Source organism: Balaenoptera musculus, chromosome 10 (assembly GCF_009873245.2).
Source record: "Balaenoptera musculus isolate JJ_BM4_2016_0621 chromosome 10, mBalMus1.pri.v3, whole genome shotgun sequence".
Lineage (NCBI taxonomy): Eukaryota > Metazoa > Chordata > Mammalia > Artiodactyla > Balaenopteridae > Balaenoptera > Balaenoptera musculus.
In genome coordinates this window covers 1645662-1664055 of record NC_045794.1, presented here as the reverse complement: position 1 = coordinate 1664055, position 18394 = coordinate 1645662, and the positions used below count along the sequence as shown (strand labels likewise).

Genomic DNA, 18394 nt, shown 5'->3' with positions numbered 1-18394 from the left:
AGGACTAGGAGAAATTTTCAAGTACCAGGCAGAGCACACCATTGGTTCTCAACCCTGATTCCTTTCTTTCTGTCAAACAAGGTTGAGGGATAAGCAGTCACCTCTGACTGATGCAAGGAGGTTTATTCATCTTTCCCGAGACACTCCAGATACATTCTAAACTAGGCCCAGTTCAGGATGAGGACACCAGGCCCGTGATCTTAACTTCCAAACAGTAATTTACCAGCCTTGAGTCAAGCGTATATTTAACCTTTAAAGTAAAAACCAAGACAAAGCAGAGAAACAGAAAACCTTCCAGTAATAGTTGGTAGGATTACTTTTCGTATTAAATGAAGGAGGTGAGCACAGAGCCTAAGACTTAGGAGCTGCCCAGATTCTTACTGACCGAATCTGCACAGCCACACGGTCTCTTGGAAGAAGAAAAATAGCCTAAGAACTCACAGCTTGTGGAAGCTTCACGCGCTGTACAGGCAAATGCTAAATCAGAAAGCTGACCCTGATTCAGAGTCCCTTCTTACTGGGGTTCACACATGTCTTTTTTTCTTCCAGGCAGTAAGCACTGTAACGTAAGAGGGAAGAAAGAGATCCACACCTTCCCCAAAGAAAAGGAAGATGGATCTAGTGTCAGGCTCCATTAGACCCACTTGTGATGGCTCTCCAAGAAGGAACAATGCAGCTTTTGTGACAGGCCCGTACAGCAAGCTTGGAAACTTTACAAAACAGTCTTACCCAAGAGAAACCTGGTTCTAGCTCTCTTCCTGGAAAGAGGTGTTGATCCAGGAAAGTTTTGTGCTATTCTTATCGGCTCTTCCTGGGATCAGTATTTTTTTTTAAAAAAAACCTCAGAAACAAGTCAGACAGACCTCTGCGAAACAGGAATATGAAAAAACCCACTGCTGGAGCATTTATACACTTCCGTTTCCACAGCCCAACCACAGGGTGTCAGATGATTTAGTTATTGTCTACCAAAGGGAGCTCTTTGCTGGAATTGTTGGTATTCAGCCCCAATTCAGTCTAAGAACCCTCACCAGGGTTCGAGTGGCCGCCTTCTTAAAATGCAAATGTGCAAGAACTCCAGGCCGGCCTCCCCGCCCCCAGGAAAGTGCTCCAACCCGGCGGCGCTGGCGGGGCTGGCGGGGAATGCTAAGGAGGGGCCCCCGCCCCCGCCCTGCCGCACAGCTCACACTGAGCCCCAGTCCGCATGACTGAGCGCCCTTAACTTTCCCAACAATGGCCCTGGCGCCCTCCCTGCCCCCTCGCAGCCTCCCCACACCCCCTCAGGGTCAAGAAACCCATCTTTCTTCCCACTTCCACATCTCAGGACGCATTTCTTGAACATCGCCCCTAGATCTCATGTCCATTTGGAGAAAAACTGGCCACCCTGGTGAAACTGTGACTCTTTACAAATCTGGTTTAAGAAGAAGTTTCATTTTGTTCAGATTCTTTAAATTTCCATGTTGTTGACAGTTCAGAACCAGAAATTATATAAATCTCCATTCCAATCACATTTCTAGCAACAAAACATGTAGATGTCAGTGGTGAACCTTATACAGGATAAATTTTTCACCATGAGCTCACACCACACAGGCTGCACGGAACTCTGCATCTTATACTTTTACTTCAGAGACGCAAAACAGCACCTCCTACTGTGGCCTGGACCCAAACACACACTGCCTTAAAAATAATGCACAGATACAAGGCTTTTGTTTTTGGTTTTTTTTTTTTCAAAAACATACTTCATATTTCCTCTTTTATTATATAAATATCAGTTTAACCTTTTACTGTAAGAATATAAACGTTTTAAGAGGATCTTTGTTATTATTTATACAAATTCACAAACAGTACAATTAACTGATAAAGGTCTCTGGGTTTCTTTAACTCCATGGTCTCGCATGTTGCTGTGGAGGATTCTAAAAAAAAATAAACCAAAAAAAATCCAACAGAAATGTACATCCTACACAAAAGTGATTTTTTTTTTAAAGCCACAAGTCCCAACCCCCATCAAAATAAAGAAAGGCATCTACTCCTCCATTTAGAAACAGAATTTTTAAAAACCCACAAACTCCCGTTTTACTAACAGAACAGAGATATGACATGAATTTCAGTCTCCTCCCCTTCACATTACAGCCCCGGGGGCTCTGGAAGCCAACTCGGCTCCTCTGCTCCCAACAGGAACCCTCACTGTGTGACCTTTTCGTGGGGAAACTTGCAAGAGGGTGAGGGCAGGGCAGAATCTGCATATATAATCATCATTTTTCAAGACACAATCTGCATCTCAAACAAACAGACAAAAAAAATAAAAAACAAAACAGTCCAACTCTCTCTCATGTCTCCCACACATTTGTGCTATAAATTAAGTCAAGATTTAGGATCACGGCTGGGCCCTCAAATCCCTATGGACAAGGAGAAAAAGGAAAGCAGAGCCAGAATGTGAAGTGGGATACACGGGGTGGATGGGGTTTGGGAAGAAGCCAAAACAAAAAAGATGTACAAACCCGATGGGCATCTTTCCAGTCCAGGCACAAAAATGTTTCAGTCTCAAAATATCTCTCTTGTAGAATTCCAGGGCTTCAGAGAAAAAAGTAAACTAAAACGAGGTAGCCAGACACACACACACACACACACACACACACACATATATATATATATATGTATATATATATATACACACACACACACATATATATATAATTTATATATATATAATATATAGACTATACTCAGCAGAAAAAAAAAAGAGACCATGATGTCAACTTTCTTCAAAAAATAAAAAAAGAAAGACAATACAAATGAAATGAGCGTGAGTAGCAGAGTACTGTCAAAGGACTGATGAGGAGAGACTGCGATTAGTTACGAAGTGGAAGAAGGGTGAAAAGGCCGTTGTAGTTGGGTTTGCTTTTATACGTTTCGAAATAAAAACCAGATCACAGTATTCAAATGAAAGCTTAAGTGAAGGCAGACATTTTCCCCAACTCCCCAGGGCTGAAAGGACTGGTCCCTCCCCACCCCCCCACCCCCCCCCCGTTTCCAAATGCAGCGCGGCGGGGATACAGTAGCTCAATCCGTCCTCCAAACCCCTGCTGGGAGGAGTGGCTGGTGGGTGGCGAGTCCATCTCCGCATCCTCGGGGAAAAGGAGAGGGTGTGGGTGTGGGTGGCGGAGGGACCCCGGACGCAACGACGGGGGGGAGGGGAGGACGAGCCTGGGGCTCCGCGTCATGGCCCCCACCGCGTCCGCGGCAATGCTCTGGGTCTACGTGTGCGTGTCGAGTGAGCGCGGGGGCCGCGGCGGTGGCAGGAGGACGAACAGGGCGGGGCCGGGGGAGTTGGTGCTGCCGCCCTCACCTGACCTTCTCACTGTCCGTCATCTGCCAGAGGCCCAGGTTGAGTACCTTGAGGCAGGGGAGCTGCGTGATGCGCTCCAGGCCGCGCTTGGTGATGCGGGTGCAGCCGTACAGGTCGATGCCGGTGAGCTGGCTCAGGTGCTCGGCGATCAGCTCCAGGCCCTTGTCCGTGATGCGCACACACTGCCCGATGTTGAGTGTGCGCAGCCCGTGCATCTGCCGCACCATGCGGTTGATGCCGTCGTCGCTGATGTGGCAGGAGCAGAGGGAAAGGGACTTGAGGCCGTCCAGCCCCTGCGCTATGTAAGCCAGGCTCTGGTCCCCCACCTTGTCACAGAAGGACACATCCAGCCCCGAGAGGCGCAGGCTGCCCATGGCCAGATGCATGATGCCCGTGTCACTGATGTTGTCGCAGGAGCGCAGGTTAAGGCTGCGCAGGCTGCCCATGTGCGACAGGTGCAGGAGGCCCGCGTCCGAGATGCCTCCGCAGAAGCTGAGGTTGAGGAGCCTCAGGCCCGTCAGCCCCCGGGAGATGTGCTTCAGAGACAGATCCGTGAGCTTCTGGCAGTCCTGCAGCGTGAGCTGCTCCAGGCCCAGGCAGCCCTCGGCCGCGCTGCGCGTCATGCCGGCCAGGTGGCCGATGCCCACGTCCGAGAGGTGGCGGCAGCTGCGGAGATTAAGGCTCTTGAGGCGCTGCAGGCCCCAGGCGATGAGCAGGAGGCCGGTGTTGGTGATGTTGCTGCAGCCGCCCAGCTCCAGCACCTCCAGGCCCTTGAGGTACTGGGCTATGCGGCCCAGGCTGCTGTCGGTGATCTGCTTGCAGAGGCTCAGGTTGAGGGCGCGCAGCGAGCCGATCTCCTGCACGAACGCGTGGCCCAGTCCGTTGTCGGTGAGGTTGTAGCAGCCGCTGAGGTTGAGGCTCTCGATGTTGGCCATGCCCTGGATCACGTAGCTGAGGCTGCGGCGCAGGCTCAGGATCTGCACCCGGCGGATGCCCCGGGCCTGCAGGCTGGGGAACAGCGACGGGTTGGCCCGGCGCAGGTGCAGCTTGGCCTCCACCCCCCGCCACACCGACTTGTGGTAGGCGGCGTCCCGCCAGGCCGTGCACACCTGCGCCGCGCGCCCCTTGTCGCGCACGTCCAGGTAGCCGAAGATCATGGCCAGCAGCTCGGGGAACAGGCACGAGATGTGCGTCTCCATCTTCCTCCCCGCGGCGCCCGGGAGGAGGCGCGGGCCCCGCTCCCGCCCGAGCGACGAGGCGGCTGGCCGGCCGCGCCGCGGGCCCAACGGACGCGCCTCCCGCCTTCCGGCTCGGCGCCGCTCCTCCTCCCGTCCGCGCGTCCTTCCTGCCGCCCTGCCCGCCCTCCCCGCCCGGCGCGCTCGGCGCTCACATCCCGGGCGGGCGCCCCCGCAGCCCGGCCCTTGCTGGGCTCAGCCCTGCCGCGCCCGGCCCGCGCCGCCCCGCGCGCCCCGCCGCCGCCGCCGCCGCGCCCCCGGCCGCATCCTCCGGCGCCGCGCGGGCCGGGCTGCGCGCTCGGGCTGGGCGCCGGGAGGCTGCGGCCGCCTTTGTCCTCGCCCGCTTTTCAAAGCTGCCAGCGGGCCGCCCGCACTCGGCCGCCCCGGCGGGGGGACCTCGGACCGGCGCGCGCTCGGCCCCCGCGTCCGCGCGCGGGGCAGCGCCGGCCGGCACGGAGCGCGCGCGCGGAGCCGACCCGGGGCGAGCGGCGGCCGCGCCGGGGGCGTCCGGGCCGGACCCGCTGCTCTCCGCGCCTCCGCGCCCCCGCCCCCCGCGCTCCCCCGCGCGCGCGCGATGGTACGAGCCTGCGCGCCGGAACTGCCGGCGTTGTCCTGGAAACCGAGCGCCGGCCCGCCGCGGGTTAACCCTGTGCGCGCCGTCGGGGCGCCAGCGGGGCCCGCCGCCGCCGCTTCCGCCGCCTCCACCGCCCGCAAGGAGCCGCCGGCCGCGCCCGGCCCGCGTCTAGGCTCCGCGCCGCCGGCTCCGAGGCCTCCCCGCGCGCTCCCGGCCCAGCCTCCCGCCCGCTCCCTTTATCCTCCCGCAAGACCCTCCTCCCCGGACCGCTGCTCGGTGACCGCCCCGCTCTCCTCCCCGCCTCCGTCCCCGGCGCCCCGCCGCGCGTCTGTGCGGACACCTCCTCGGTCCTCCCCAGTGGGCGGCTTCCCACGGTTCTTTTCGCTCCAGTGTTGTGCCCTAAACTGGGGAGAAACTCAGGACTACCCACGCGTCCCTTAGCCGAGCACGGCGTCCCCCAGTGCGCACTCTGGATCTAGCCATTACCACTTCCTTCTAGCATGTTCCGGGTGTTTCCAGACACCGCCGCCAGTGCGCTCCCTCGGCTCCTTCTGCATCTCAACTTCCTCCGCTTCCGCACTCGGCCGGCAGCCCTGGGCTGCGCCGCGTCGCCTCCGCCTGCCTCGCGCCCGGAGGGAGCAGCCTCCCCTCAGCCCTTACCGCCACCGCTTTCTTTCTTGTCAGCCTCTTAGACGATGAAGGGCCCAGTTGTGCCGACAGTCAGTGTGTTCGTATGTGCCGATACAATTTTATCTTTTGACAAAACAGAGTGACGATTGGGCTTGGTTTAAGGTGCTCCAGCAAATGTCTGTTCCTTTACAAACTGTGTTCTCTGGAACCATGGAATGCTCCAGTCTAGACCGTGGCTCCTGGGTCTTAAATGCCCACTCAGAGGATAGGGTTTCAAAAGAGTTTCATTTTAACTACCTTCAAACCAAGAATTTTGGAACCAGAAAAATGACCCTCTGTGTTTTTAAGGAATTTGTGAATCCACACAACAAGATGCAAGACAGTCTGGTTCAGCTATCAAAAACAGAGAATGGTTTCATTGATTCTTTGAGAACCTGAACAAGGTTTTGACTGGGTTCCGTATTCAGTATATGAGGTTCCCTTTTGGCCACTTACTTCTCTTTTGCCCAGGAGACCAGTAGCGGGCCAAGTACATACAGATAAGTAATAGGCATAATACCTTTGTAGACTGCCACCCACCTCCCCTGTTCCTAAATCAGGAAATGCAGAAGCATAATCCTTCACCCACGATGCACGTGGTGCAAGGCCCAGAGATTTTTATAACCCTCCTGGAATCATGTAGGGTTGTGTTGGTCATCTAGAGGATTCCAAATGTGCTGTGCAGTGAGAGTCTCAATTCTGGGCTGCACCTGGGTTGGCACTCTTCTCCTGGGCTGTATCTAGGCATACACTGGTCTCCGTCACTGCTGCCCAAACTTTTACCTTACACGCTACGTGAAGTGACTTTTTCTGTTGTTCTGTGGATGTAGATGTGTTTGTGTTGATATCAAGGTCTTAATCCACAACACCTTAATCCTCCTTATCACAAAACAAAGTGCTAGACCACCAGTGGGGGGCGGGGGGGGGGGCTGACCTGAAGAGAAGGAGCTTAGCCGTGTCCCTCCTCCAGACCCGCTGCTGCTCTCAAGTCTGAAAAGTAGTTCAGAGGTGCCTGGAAGCACTTTCTCGAGAAGTGGACCACCTGCTCCTAGCTCTCGCGAAGTTTTTTCTTGAGTTTAACTCTAGAATGGTATTAATTCAGGACCTTTTATGTAAGGCGTTCAAACATATATGACAAGGATTTTCAGCAATATGATTGTGTTCACTTTCAATAAACAGGAGAATAAACATCAAGAAGTATCTTAGAAAATGCACATTAGTGGGGAAACAAGAGTGGCATCAGGTGAACCCTCTGCTGAGTCTGGGGCATGGAGGAAGTGTCTCCCCTTTCCGAGGCTCAGTGTCCTTGTGTTTCACTGCGGCAGATTGACTGGATAATCTCCAGGGATCTTCTCAACAGTTACCCTCTGGGAAACCATGAGCCTCTCTGAGTCCTGTCTCAGCCCGACATTTCGCATTGTTCCTAATGCAACCCGGAGAGAAGGGATAGTTTCACATGCACTGGCTTCTTGGGGGTTTCAGTTTAGGCTGTGATTTAGGACACAAAAATAGGTGGAGGGAATTATGGACCAGAGACTGGTGGTCTGGAGAAGATGTATATCAATGTAGAGGGTCCCGTGGACAGCTACTCATATTTTGAGCCCAGGTTGAGACTTTTGTATATGATTCAACAGCTTGCAACCAAGGTGAAGTTTTTTTCTGAATGAGCTCTGAAATTCTGTTTCGAAGCAGAGGTGATAGCCCTGTGTACAGAGTCTCTAAAACTTTACCAAGAATTTTAAAGACACTGGTTTTTCAGATAGGGTGTGTTTTTCATCTGGGTAGGACCTGGGAAAATTGTGAGGCCCAACCCAAAGGTCAGGCTTACTTAAGGATGTAAGCTTCCTGGGACTTCCCTGGTGGCGCAGTGGTTGGGACTCCACGCTCCCCATGCCGTGGGCCTGGGTTCAATCTCTGGTCAGGGAACTAGATCCCACATGCATGTCGCAACTAAGAGCTCTCATGCCACAACTAGGGAGCCCGCATGTCTCAACTAAGGGGCCCACGAGCCACCACTAAGACCTGGCACGACCAAATAAATAAATATTAAAAAAAAAGATGTATGCTTCCTCACACAGAGAGGCAGGAAAGATCAGAAGAGATCCGTAGCTTTTAAACTCCTCATTCAAGAATATATGTGTCCAGGGCTTCCCTGGTGGCGCAGTGGTTAAGAATCCGCCTGCCAATGCAGGGGACACGGGTTCGAGCCCTGGTCCGGGAAGATCCCACATGCCACAGAGCAACTAAGCCCGTGTGCCGCAACTACTGAGCCTGTGCTCTAGAGCCCGCGAGCCACAACTACTGAGCCCGCATGCCACAACTAGTGAAGCCTGCGTGCCTAGAGCCTGTGCTCCGCAACAAGAGAAGCCACCTCAATGAGAAGCCCGCGCACCGCAATGAAGAGTAGCCCCCACTTGCCGCAACTAGAGAAAGCCCACACGCAGCAACGAAGACCCAGCGCAGCCAAAAATAAAAATAAATAAAATAAAATAAATTTATTAAAAAAAAAAAAAAAAGGAATGTAGGTGTCCAGAAACAGTGACCCAGAGTCTAGCTGGTGGGCGTTGGCTCAAAGGAGTTAAAACATGTGTGTGTTTTATGTTAACTCTAATGTATCCATGGCACAATGGATGCCTCGCAGGTAGGCACTCTGTAAATGTGGTTGAACTGAAGTGAATGAGAACGATAACAATTATATAATCTCTTTACGAAAGACTTCATACATGTCAAAACTTTTCTGGACCACCAGTAACAATGGATATCTGAGGTTTACAAGATCGTGCCTTTCCAACTACTTCCCCACTTCAAGGCAATGTTCTCTCTATTCCTAAGTAATTCTTAGCAGGAGAGTATCCTGGGGCACCTCTTGATTAGAGAAAAGGTAAGACATAGTGAGGACTTGATTCACTGACTGCAAGGAGAAGATTTAACTAGGAACAACAACAGAACAACCTCATTGAATAATGCGCAAAGGACTTGAACAGACCGTTCTCCAAAGAAGACGTACAGGTGGCCAACAAGCAGGTGAAAAGATGCTCAACATCATTAAGCATTAGGGAAATGCTAATCAAAACCACAATAAGATATTATCTCATGCCCGTTAGGATGGCTGCAATGACTAAAACAGAAAACAAGTGTTGGTGAGGAGGTAGAGATATTGGAACCCTGGTGTGCTGTTGGTGGGAATGTGAAATGGTACGGCTGCTGTGGGAAACAGTATGGAGGCTCCTCAAAAACTTAAAAATAGAACTACCTTATGATCCAGCAATTCCACTTCTGGGCATATACCAAAAATAAATAAAAGCAGAGTCTAGACGCACCATTTGTACACCCAAGTTCATAGCATTATCTGCAACAGCCAAAAGGTAGGAGCAACCCAAGTGTCCCTCACAGATCATGGATAAACACAAGACGGTCTATCCATACGATGGAATATTATTCAGCCTTAAAAAAGGAAGGAAATCCTGTCACACACCACAGCATGGAGGGGGCTTGAAGACATCATGCTGAGTGAAGTAAGCCAGTCACAAAAAGACAAATACTGTATTATTTCGCTTATAAGAGGTATGTAGAACAGTCAAAATCACAGAAACAGAAAGTAGAAGGGTGGCTGCCAGAGGCTGAGGGAGGGGAGCTGTTTCGGGGCACAGAGTTTCAGTTTTGCAAGATGAACAAGTTATGGAAATTTGTTGCACAATGTGAATGTACTTAAGACTATTGAATTGTACACCTTAAAATGGTTAAGATGGTAAGTTTTACGTTATATATATTTTACCACAATTAAAAATGAAAAGATTTAAACAGAACCAACATTGTGAAATGAAGATGTAAATAAATAGGAAAAATAGGTGAAAATTGTCCTCACATCAACAAATTCCTAGAACACCCCGAAATATTTGTTTACTCTCTCCCAAATTATTAGTTCATTGTATCCTGTAAACAAGGGCTTTATCCACCCCAATAAAAATAAGGGCTTGAGGTCTGGGTAGCTGGAGCCCTCTCCTGAGGATGATGGGGCCCTTTCATGTACAAACTGGAAAAACTCATGCGAAAGAGACGGGGTGCTATTAATAATCGCCCCCGGATGAATGGACACGCCCTCCTTTTACACTGGAAATGCGGCTGCATTTGAAATTTGTTGTTTGCAACTTTTGAGTGTTAACTGTACCATATATTTTCTTTTTTTTTAAATTAATTTATTTTATTATTTTATTTTTTAAAATTTATTTATTTATTTATTTTGGCTGCGTTGGGGCTTCGTTGCTGTGCGTGGGCTTTCTCTAGTTGCGGCAAGCGGGGGCTACTCATCGTTGCGGTGCGGTGGCTTCTCTTGTTGCGGAGCACCGGCTCTAGGTGCGCGGGCTTCACTAGTTGTGGCTCGCAGGCTCTAGAGCGCAGCCTCAGTAGTTGTGGTGCACGGGCTTAGTTGCTCCACAGCATGTGGGATCTTCCCAGACCGGGGCTTGAATATGTGTCCCCTGCATTGGCAGGCAGATTCTTAACCACTGCGCCACCGGGGAAGCCTAACATATATCTTCATATTTTCAGGCGCCCGACGAAAGGATTAGAAATACTTTGATCGAATAAACCCAAGTATCAGTTATTAGTTGTTAATATTAACAAACACCTTAGGTACTTGTTACCAAGCAGGTAGCTATGACAACCCTAAAATAAAACAAGCCATCTTGTAAATGTAGCCATTTCCAAGCACTGAGCATTTGGGAAGGTGGGTTTTCAATCATGTGATAGTTCAGGAAATGTTCCTACAGCTGGTGTGCACGGCTCTGTGCCCTGGAATAGACAAAGATGCAGAGGGTATGTCTGCTTCTTAGGACTCAGGACCCGGCAACGCGCTACGAAATAGTTTCCGTATTATCAGTGGGGTAAGTGCCAATGGAGTGATGGTTATAAATAAAATGTTCTCAGTTTAGAGGACCACTACAGAGAAGCCTCGAATTTGAATAGTGTTGATGAGAGGCAAGTCATTACATAGGGTGGAAATTTATTTAGAGAACAGGCTGGCTTTACTTTACTAGTTTAGGAAAAAATAACGCCATAATAGCAAACATACATTGTCATACATTGTTCTGATTCTTCAGTATTGAAGAATATTGAAAATTTCCTTTTCAGGGAATTCCCTGGCGGCCCAGTGGTTAGGACTCGGCACTTTCACTGCTGAGTGCCCGGGTTCAGTCCCTGGTTGGGTAACCAAGATCCCACAAGCCGTGCGACATGACCCCCCAAAAAGAATCACCTTTTCAAAGAATTCTTAGCTTTTTCTCTTTATTCTCTTTCAAGAATAAGAAACTTTATTTTAACTGTTGTCTATCCGGAACTGGAATTTGGCTTCTGAAGTCAGAAATTCTTAGTTCATGGTCTGGACTTTGCTACTGTTTTTAGAACAGAGACTGACTTGGGAAAAAATTATTTTAAATCAGCTGTCTTTCTCCTCATTTTGCCCGACAATAGAGCTTGGTGCCTCACACCCTGGGGGGGGGGGCGGTGAGAGGGGACCACTGAGACATTGACTGACCCCTGGGACGGCCCAGGTCCGAGGGGGGCTCCCCTAGGTGCCCGTGACTCGAGGCCCCTTGACACAGGGCTGTTCCCCAGGCAGTGTCCTGAGGAGTTAAGTGTCCCCCAGACTTGCAGCCCAAGTTGTGCACTGGAGTCCCGGCTCTTCCATTATGGTTGCGTGCCCTCCGGCAGCGTGGCTTCAGTGCTTTGAGCTTCAGTTTCCTCATCTGTAAAATGAAAAGTCACCCCTTGTCACAGAACTGTGGTGAGAACTCATTGAGAAAAACCACGCAGGGGAAAGGGAGGGCCCTCATGGGGAACCTGGCCCTTAGGAGGGAGCTAATAAACACTGTTCTGGTTTTTTCTTTTATAAATGAACCATCCAAAAAAGCCCCACATGGATGTGCCCCCAAATTGTACAGATACATCCTTACTGACAGTTAAACATTTTAAAAATGCTATTTCCTGTTTTTAAGAAATGCGCAGGTTAAAGGAGCGGAAACGGCAAACTCGCAAGAGCGTGGTGAGATGGTCCCTCACGTGGGGGGAGCCCCTGTCTCTGTGCCCCTCCTTCTCTCCTCCCTGAGCCGGGAAGAGTCGTGCTCCATTCAGAAAACCAAGATACAGTCCCAGACTCTGCCAGACACACATCCATCCTTTTTCGTCCGACCTAGGTTTTCATCACCAACTCTCATGCTTTCTTGGCCTTCTCTGACTTGCATGTGTATCAGAGTGACTTCGAAGGTCTCTGAGTCAGAGGTCTGGGTTGGGGGGGTGGTGCTGAGAATTTGCACGTCCAGCGGGTTTCCCAGGTGCTGCCAGAACCTCCTACCCCCCGGTTTTCCTTCTCCTGATTTAAAACTTTGTGAAATTATACTTCTTGAAGTCTCTCCTTTTTTAGTAAAATACAAATAATATTTAAAATAATTATGTCCCCCCCCAACTACCATCTTTTGCCTTTGAGTCTCTGGTGTGAAGTCCGAAGTTTTCCCCGTGATGTACTGATAGAACGTGGGTTTTTAGTCAGACAGATTCTGGGTCAAAACCTTGACTTTATCACGTATCAGCTCTGTGACTTTGGACGAGCTATTTCATCACTTGGAGACTTGGTTTTCTCGTCTGTAAAATAGGACTAGTGATTTTCTTACCTTGGGAGCTTTGTGAGGATTGAGCGGGATAATGCACGGAACCCCCTAGTATGGCCTCTGGCCGTCGTGAAAATAGCTAGTATTTTTTTTTTTTTTTGGCTGCACCACGCAGCATGCAGAATCTTAGCTCCGCAGCCAGGGATCAAACCCAGGCCCCTTGCAGTGGAAACGCGGAGCCTTAGCCACTGGACCACCAGGGAAGTCCCCAGAACACCTGGTATTTATTGCGCATTTATTGTGTGTTAGACATTCTTTGAAGGTCTTTACGAGTATGACTCAGCTGTTCCTCCCATAGGTCCACCTACATGACTGTGAAGTAGGTTCCATTACTACCTCTGTTTCCTGGTGGGGAAACCACGGCACAGAGGTAAGTGTGTTCAAGACAATCCGGCCCACAGAACCCGGATTTCAACGCCATGGTCTAGACCTAGAGCCACTTTCTAAATCACTGCTCCGCTGCCCTGAGGATGCATGTAAGTTTGTCAGCCCACCTGGCTAGGGTGCAGTTTCTGTGCGACACCAAACAAGGAGGGTCCATGAAAGCAGCAGCTGCCGGTGACTGAGATCCTGACCCCGCCATGAACGGTCGTGGGCCATGACGAGGGGTGGCTTTCGTGTGCAACACCTAAGGCCCTGGTTGGTAGACGGCCACAGTGGATCTGTGTGTGTGTGTGTGAGAGACACAGAGACTGTGAGGGCGGAGCCTGCGGGCACCGCTGTGAGTGTGCTCCCTGGGGTGACGTGCTGACGCCCGGCTCCATCTCCGGGCCTCCAGCGGGATGCCCGGCCGGCTCTGGCCTCGCTCAGGCCCCAGGAAGCCGCTTGTGTGTAATTATGTCACCCTCTAGTGGTTACTTCCCTATTAGCCCTTTATCCGCGGAGCAGCCCCTCCCTCTAGGTGCAGGTGACCTCTGGGTGAGCAGACCCTCAGGGAGCTTGGGGGGGCTGCAAGGAGGCAGTGCTGGGAAAAGAGGAGTGTGGCCAAGGGCAAGGAGAGAGGGGTACGATCGGGAGAGGGCAAAGTGTTCCGGGAATAAGGATTAGTTTACTCCTGCAGAGAAGGGGGAGGTGGGAAAGGCAGAACATCTGGAGAGAGGAGGAGCTCCTACTCATCAATTTTTTCAACCTTTTATTTTTAATTGAGGTATAGTTGATTTACAATATAGTTTCAGGTGTACAGCAAAGTGATTCAGCTATATATACATACACACACATACCTATGTATATACATACACATATATGTACACCATATGTATCTATTCTTTTTCAGATTCTTTTCCATTATAGGTTATTACAAGACATTGAATATAGCTCCCTGTGCTATAGAGCAGGTCTCTGTTGTTTATCTATTTTATACATAGTGGTGTGTATCTGTTCATCCCAAGCTCCTAATTTATCCTCCCCCCCATCCCCTCTGGTAACCCTATGTTTGTTTTCTGTGTCTGTGAGTCTATTTCCGCAGCAACATGGATGGACCTAGAGGTTATCATATTAAGTGAAGTAAGTCAGAAAGAGAAAGACAAATATTGTATGATATCACTTATATGTGGAATCTAAACAAATGATATAAATGAACTTATTTACAGAAACAGAGCGCGTATCCATCTTTATCGAGCGCTGTTTCTTGTTTGTGGGCGTGGGTACTGCACCCCGGGCTCTCTCCGGAGCGTCAGTGCAGAGGGCTGGTGGGGTCGGAGAAGAACTATTTTTAACCAGTTTCAGTTCTCTTTTCCAAGGGAAGTAGGCACAGGCCGTGGGACTCACAAGGGCTGAGTAAATTCCAAACTCTCACCACCTGGGTGGACGGCTGGCTTGACTGCTTCTCCCCGGCCTGAGGCTATGTTCTCTCTGCCGGGAAAGGTCATTTTTGTCAGGATCCTCGTAGGTCTCTCATATCTTGATAAATATTTCAAAGGCAGGGAGGGGATTAAGATCCATCAACTCAGAACTGATTTGTAACTCCATATCGGGCCTGGGACTCCGCTGTCTGCAGCCGTAGGGGGCCGGAGTTTGAAGGTTATTCCCTTCTGGAAGGGTGCTGGCACTGAGCCAGGCTTTGCTGGAAAGCCCTATTTGGATGAACCAGAGCATTGACATTTCTTACATCATGTCAGACCCAGAGGAGGACTAAGGGTCAGCCCTGATGCCGAGTTCACAGCCCTTTTCTGCCAAGAGGATAGGGTTAAAGGTTTAAAAAAAGCCAGAAGCTCAAGGGGTACAAAAGCACAATCTCGCCTTGCTGGTGTTAACCCTTCACACCCCAGAGAAGATGGTTGGAGATAAAAATCGCATCTTTACATCCTGGGATCCGCAGCTTTCCTGATTGCCAGTCGTTCCCAAAGAGGCCGCTAACTTCAGGCATGGCTTCCCCCTGTGTCAGGGCATGAAAACAGCACGGAAACTCTGTCCACACTGTCCCTAAAGCCGGAAAAATTCGTCTCAGCCCTGAACTCCGTGACGTTCTTTGTCTGTTGTTTGCTGTTTATTTTTAAACTTCACATACTGTTTAAAGCCAAAAAGTTCAGGTAACTCTTTCAAGTTGTCCGTGCCTGCTGTGGACCATCAAGAATTCCTTGATTTAGTTGGTAGCGGGGACTAAGCCGTCAGCATTTGGGCAGAAGAGGGAAACCTAGAGATTGGACGATGCTTCCCTTTGAAGCTTCAAGGGCGCCGTGAGGACGTGTGAGGACAGCACTGCGTTTTACAAGTGGAGAAAACAAGGCGGAGAATGAGAAGTGACCTTGTCAAAGTCATGGGGTCTTTCCTGGGCCCGCACAGCTTCTGGGAACCCCGCACGCAGGCTTGCCTTTGTACGTGATGTTTCACTAAAGCTCTGTGCATCTGGAAGGATAATCAGACGTGGGCAGAAGTCCACAGACGTGGGCTCACTTGTGGCACTAAGTGAGGGGGATGCTAATTGATAAACCGCAGCAGGCGAGGAAAAGCAGCCACTCCAAACAGAGTGACGGTGGGAGCGGCTGTTAATGGTGCTGGGCGGAGGGCGGATAAATAAATAAATAATAAATAAATTATAAAATATCCTAAAAGAAAAAGTGCTGTGGGGAAACGGGAATCCCCACCTTTGGGATCCCCTTTTTGCCTGGTTCTCCATTCTCCCAATTTTATATTTAAATGTTAAAAGTTTGACATACTTTGAAAAATCATATGTAAGCTAAGAAGCTGCCCTAGCAGGCAGAGTGGAAGTGAGTGAGCTGCCCTGTGACCTCAGCAGCAGCCTGTGTTACGCTTCCCATTAGAAACGGCGCATCTGCTTCCTTAGGCTACTACCCGACCATCATAATGTTCCATATAAACGTAGCATTTACTACAAACACCCTGTAAGGGGTCATACACCAACGGAAAGCCGCGGCTACTGTGTGAATTAATATGCTAATATTTTTCTGTGTTATATAGTATAAGATAGGAAGTGCTTAAGGTTTGAGCATTTGTTAATCCTTAACCACCATAAAGAATCTCATGGTTGAAGAGGGGAGGGAACAAATTAGAGGTATGAGATTAACAAACTACTGTATATTGATTAGCCAAAGAATTTGGGTTTTTCTGTAACATCTTATGGAAAAACCCGAACGAACTTTTTGGCCAACCCAATATAAACTAGAGAAGCAGCAAGGATATATTGTACAGCACAGGGAATTATACCCATTATCTTGTAATAATGTATAATAGAGTATAATCTGCAAAAATACTCAGTCACTATACTGTACACCTGAAACTAACGCAATATTGTAAATCAACTATACTTCAATTTGAAAAAAAACAACAAAGAATCCCATGGTTTAAATTAGATCATCTTAAATTATCCTTGGCTCTGGGAGAGAGCCAGTTTTTCCATTCTGATGGGTGGATCGTGTGCCACACTGAGGGTGGGAGGTGTTTGTTTTGTTTTGCTTTGCTTTTTTTTTTTTTTTTCCGGCCACGATGTATGACTTGGTCTTGTGGGAACTTAGTTCTGCGACCAGGGATCAAACCTTGGCCCCCGGCAGTGAGAGCGCCAAGTCCTAAGCACTGGACCGCCAGGGAATTCTCTGTTTTGTTTTTCCTTAAAAAAAAATTTTTTTTTTATTCTGTTCATTTAAATTCTAAGACAAAGCTGGAAAAGGGAGAGTTGAAGACCTGAAAATAACATTGTCTATCATTTGCTATTCTCCCAGGAAAAGCAATGGCTCGCAAAAAAATTAAAAAATAAAAGTTGGAGGGATTAAGTCTGCGGTGTTATGCGTGAGAAAGCACCCAGATTCCATATGAAAGTTGAGCTGCTTCACACCCCTTTCTAAACAGGATGGATGCAAATATATGGCAGCATTAGGTTGGAGCCTGAATGTTTTCTTAAACATTTCTTAGATGTTAGGGATCCTGAAAGGTTAAACAAGCAGAATATTCCATCCTGGGTGAGTGTCACCTAGTGCCTGTTAGGAGAATGTTTCCTAGCTCCTGCTTGAGTGGACCTCCCCCACTCGCTCCCCTCCCAAAAAAAGAGTAAACTATCTCTAAACATCAAAATAAAATCAAGAACAGCAATAAAACAACTTTAAAAAGGTGTATCAGAGATCCACCAGATTCTATTCTGCATTTTTCTGCAGCATACCAGTTTGGTTTGCTTCATGGTTAGATGCACCTGGATCTGGGTCGTGGTTTCATGGGTGTAGACAAATGTCAAAATTCATCAAGCTGTGTATTTAAGATTTGTGTATTTTACTCTATGTATATTTTGTTTCCTTTTTTATTTTTTTTTTAAGCTGTTTGTTTGTTTAAGTCAGAGGGGGCTTAACAGGTCAAGGGAGGTTTACTTCTATGCGTACAAATGATCACAAGTTCTGTTTATTCAACGGGCCAATCAAAAGGGTAGAGGTTCTGCGGCAGCTGCTCCCTGGAATTGAAAAGGGCCAGGCACTGTGCCTTAACCCTAACCCGCAGCCCTGCGGCCGCCCTTGCCCAGTGACTGCCACACCCTCCCTGGACCTTTCTGGCCTGGCTGCGCGCGCTGAACTAGGGCAGGGAGTTTGCCATTCTGCTCACCCACATCCTGCAGCCCCTGGTACAGTGTATGCAGTTGGCACTTGATAAATATTCTTTCAGTCTGATCACTTTTCTTTGGTTAATCTGTGTTGCAGGTGGGGAGTAGAGTGGGAGAGAGAGGGAAAAGGAAACTGTTTTTTAAAGCCTAGATCAGAGACTCTGTGTCATGGGGAGTATCCCGGGACGGGCCAGGAGCTGGGACAGAGAACACACAGACCTTTCTGGGACTGCCTCCGTCTTTGAGGATGTTTCCTTAATGTTGGAAAAATACAGTCGTTTTATCGTTGCTGTACCCCGCTCCATGCTGTTCCCTTTGGAGCCCTGTTGGGTCACATTATACTTGCTGGGTTCTGCTGTGCAGTTTTCCATTGTCATTTTGGTTGTTGATACTGGCTTTCCAGGTTGGGTGTGCGGTTTCTCTTGACACAAACACGAGTACCTTTTATCACTGAGATTTTCCTAGGGGTCTGGCCATTGTAAGCTGGAAATTGTCATCGGGGTTCGTGTTCGCGTTCCTATGGGTGAAAAACACAGGCCTTTCTGCGGGGCAGGGGATGCAGCCGCTCTGTGCCACCAGGAGGACAAGGGCACCACGGGAAAGCCGTGACACACGTCAGAGCGCCAGACCCAGCTGGCCTGCCAGTCCCTGACACCCCACATGGTGGCATCCGCAAGGGTGAGGCCCTTTGCAGAAGAGCAAGAACGCTCCTGCCTTGTTCTTGCGCCTGCTAATGTGTCCTTGACTTGAACTTGGGGGCACTGGCTACTGGGCATTAGACCCATCTAATGAGGGTCCTCATTAGAATTTTCCTCTCTGGCAGTTTTTTTTGTTTTTTGTTTTTTGAATTTATTTTATTTATTTTTATTTTTG

General features: G+C 49.4%; 2 protein-coding genes across 3 annotated transcripts in view; one reads left to right on the top strand and one right to left on the bottom strand.

Moving 5' to 3' along the window:
* WNT5B (Wnt family member 5B) overlaps positions 1-18394 on the top strand; it is a 94723-nt gene that overhangs the window by 44910 nt on the left and 31419 nt on the right. The window lies entirely within an intron of this gene.
* FBXL14 (F-box and leucine rich repeat protein 14) lies at positions 2698-4682 on the bottom strand. The gene has a single exon (XM_036866193.1). It carries the CDS (start codon positions 4540-4542, stop codon positions 3340-3342), a length of 1203 nt encoding a protein of 400 aa, XP_036722088.1. The 5' UTR covers positions 4543-4682; the 3' UTR covers positions 2698-3339.

Excerpts from the sequence above, each read along its gene's own strand:
- FBXL14 (XM_036866193.1), bottom strand. The coding sequence starts at position 4,542 with ATGGAGACGCACATCTCGTGCCTGTTCCCCGAGCTGCTGGCCATGATC.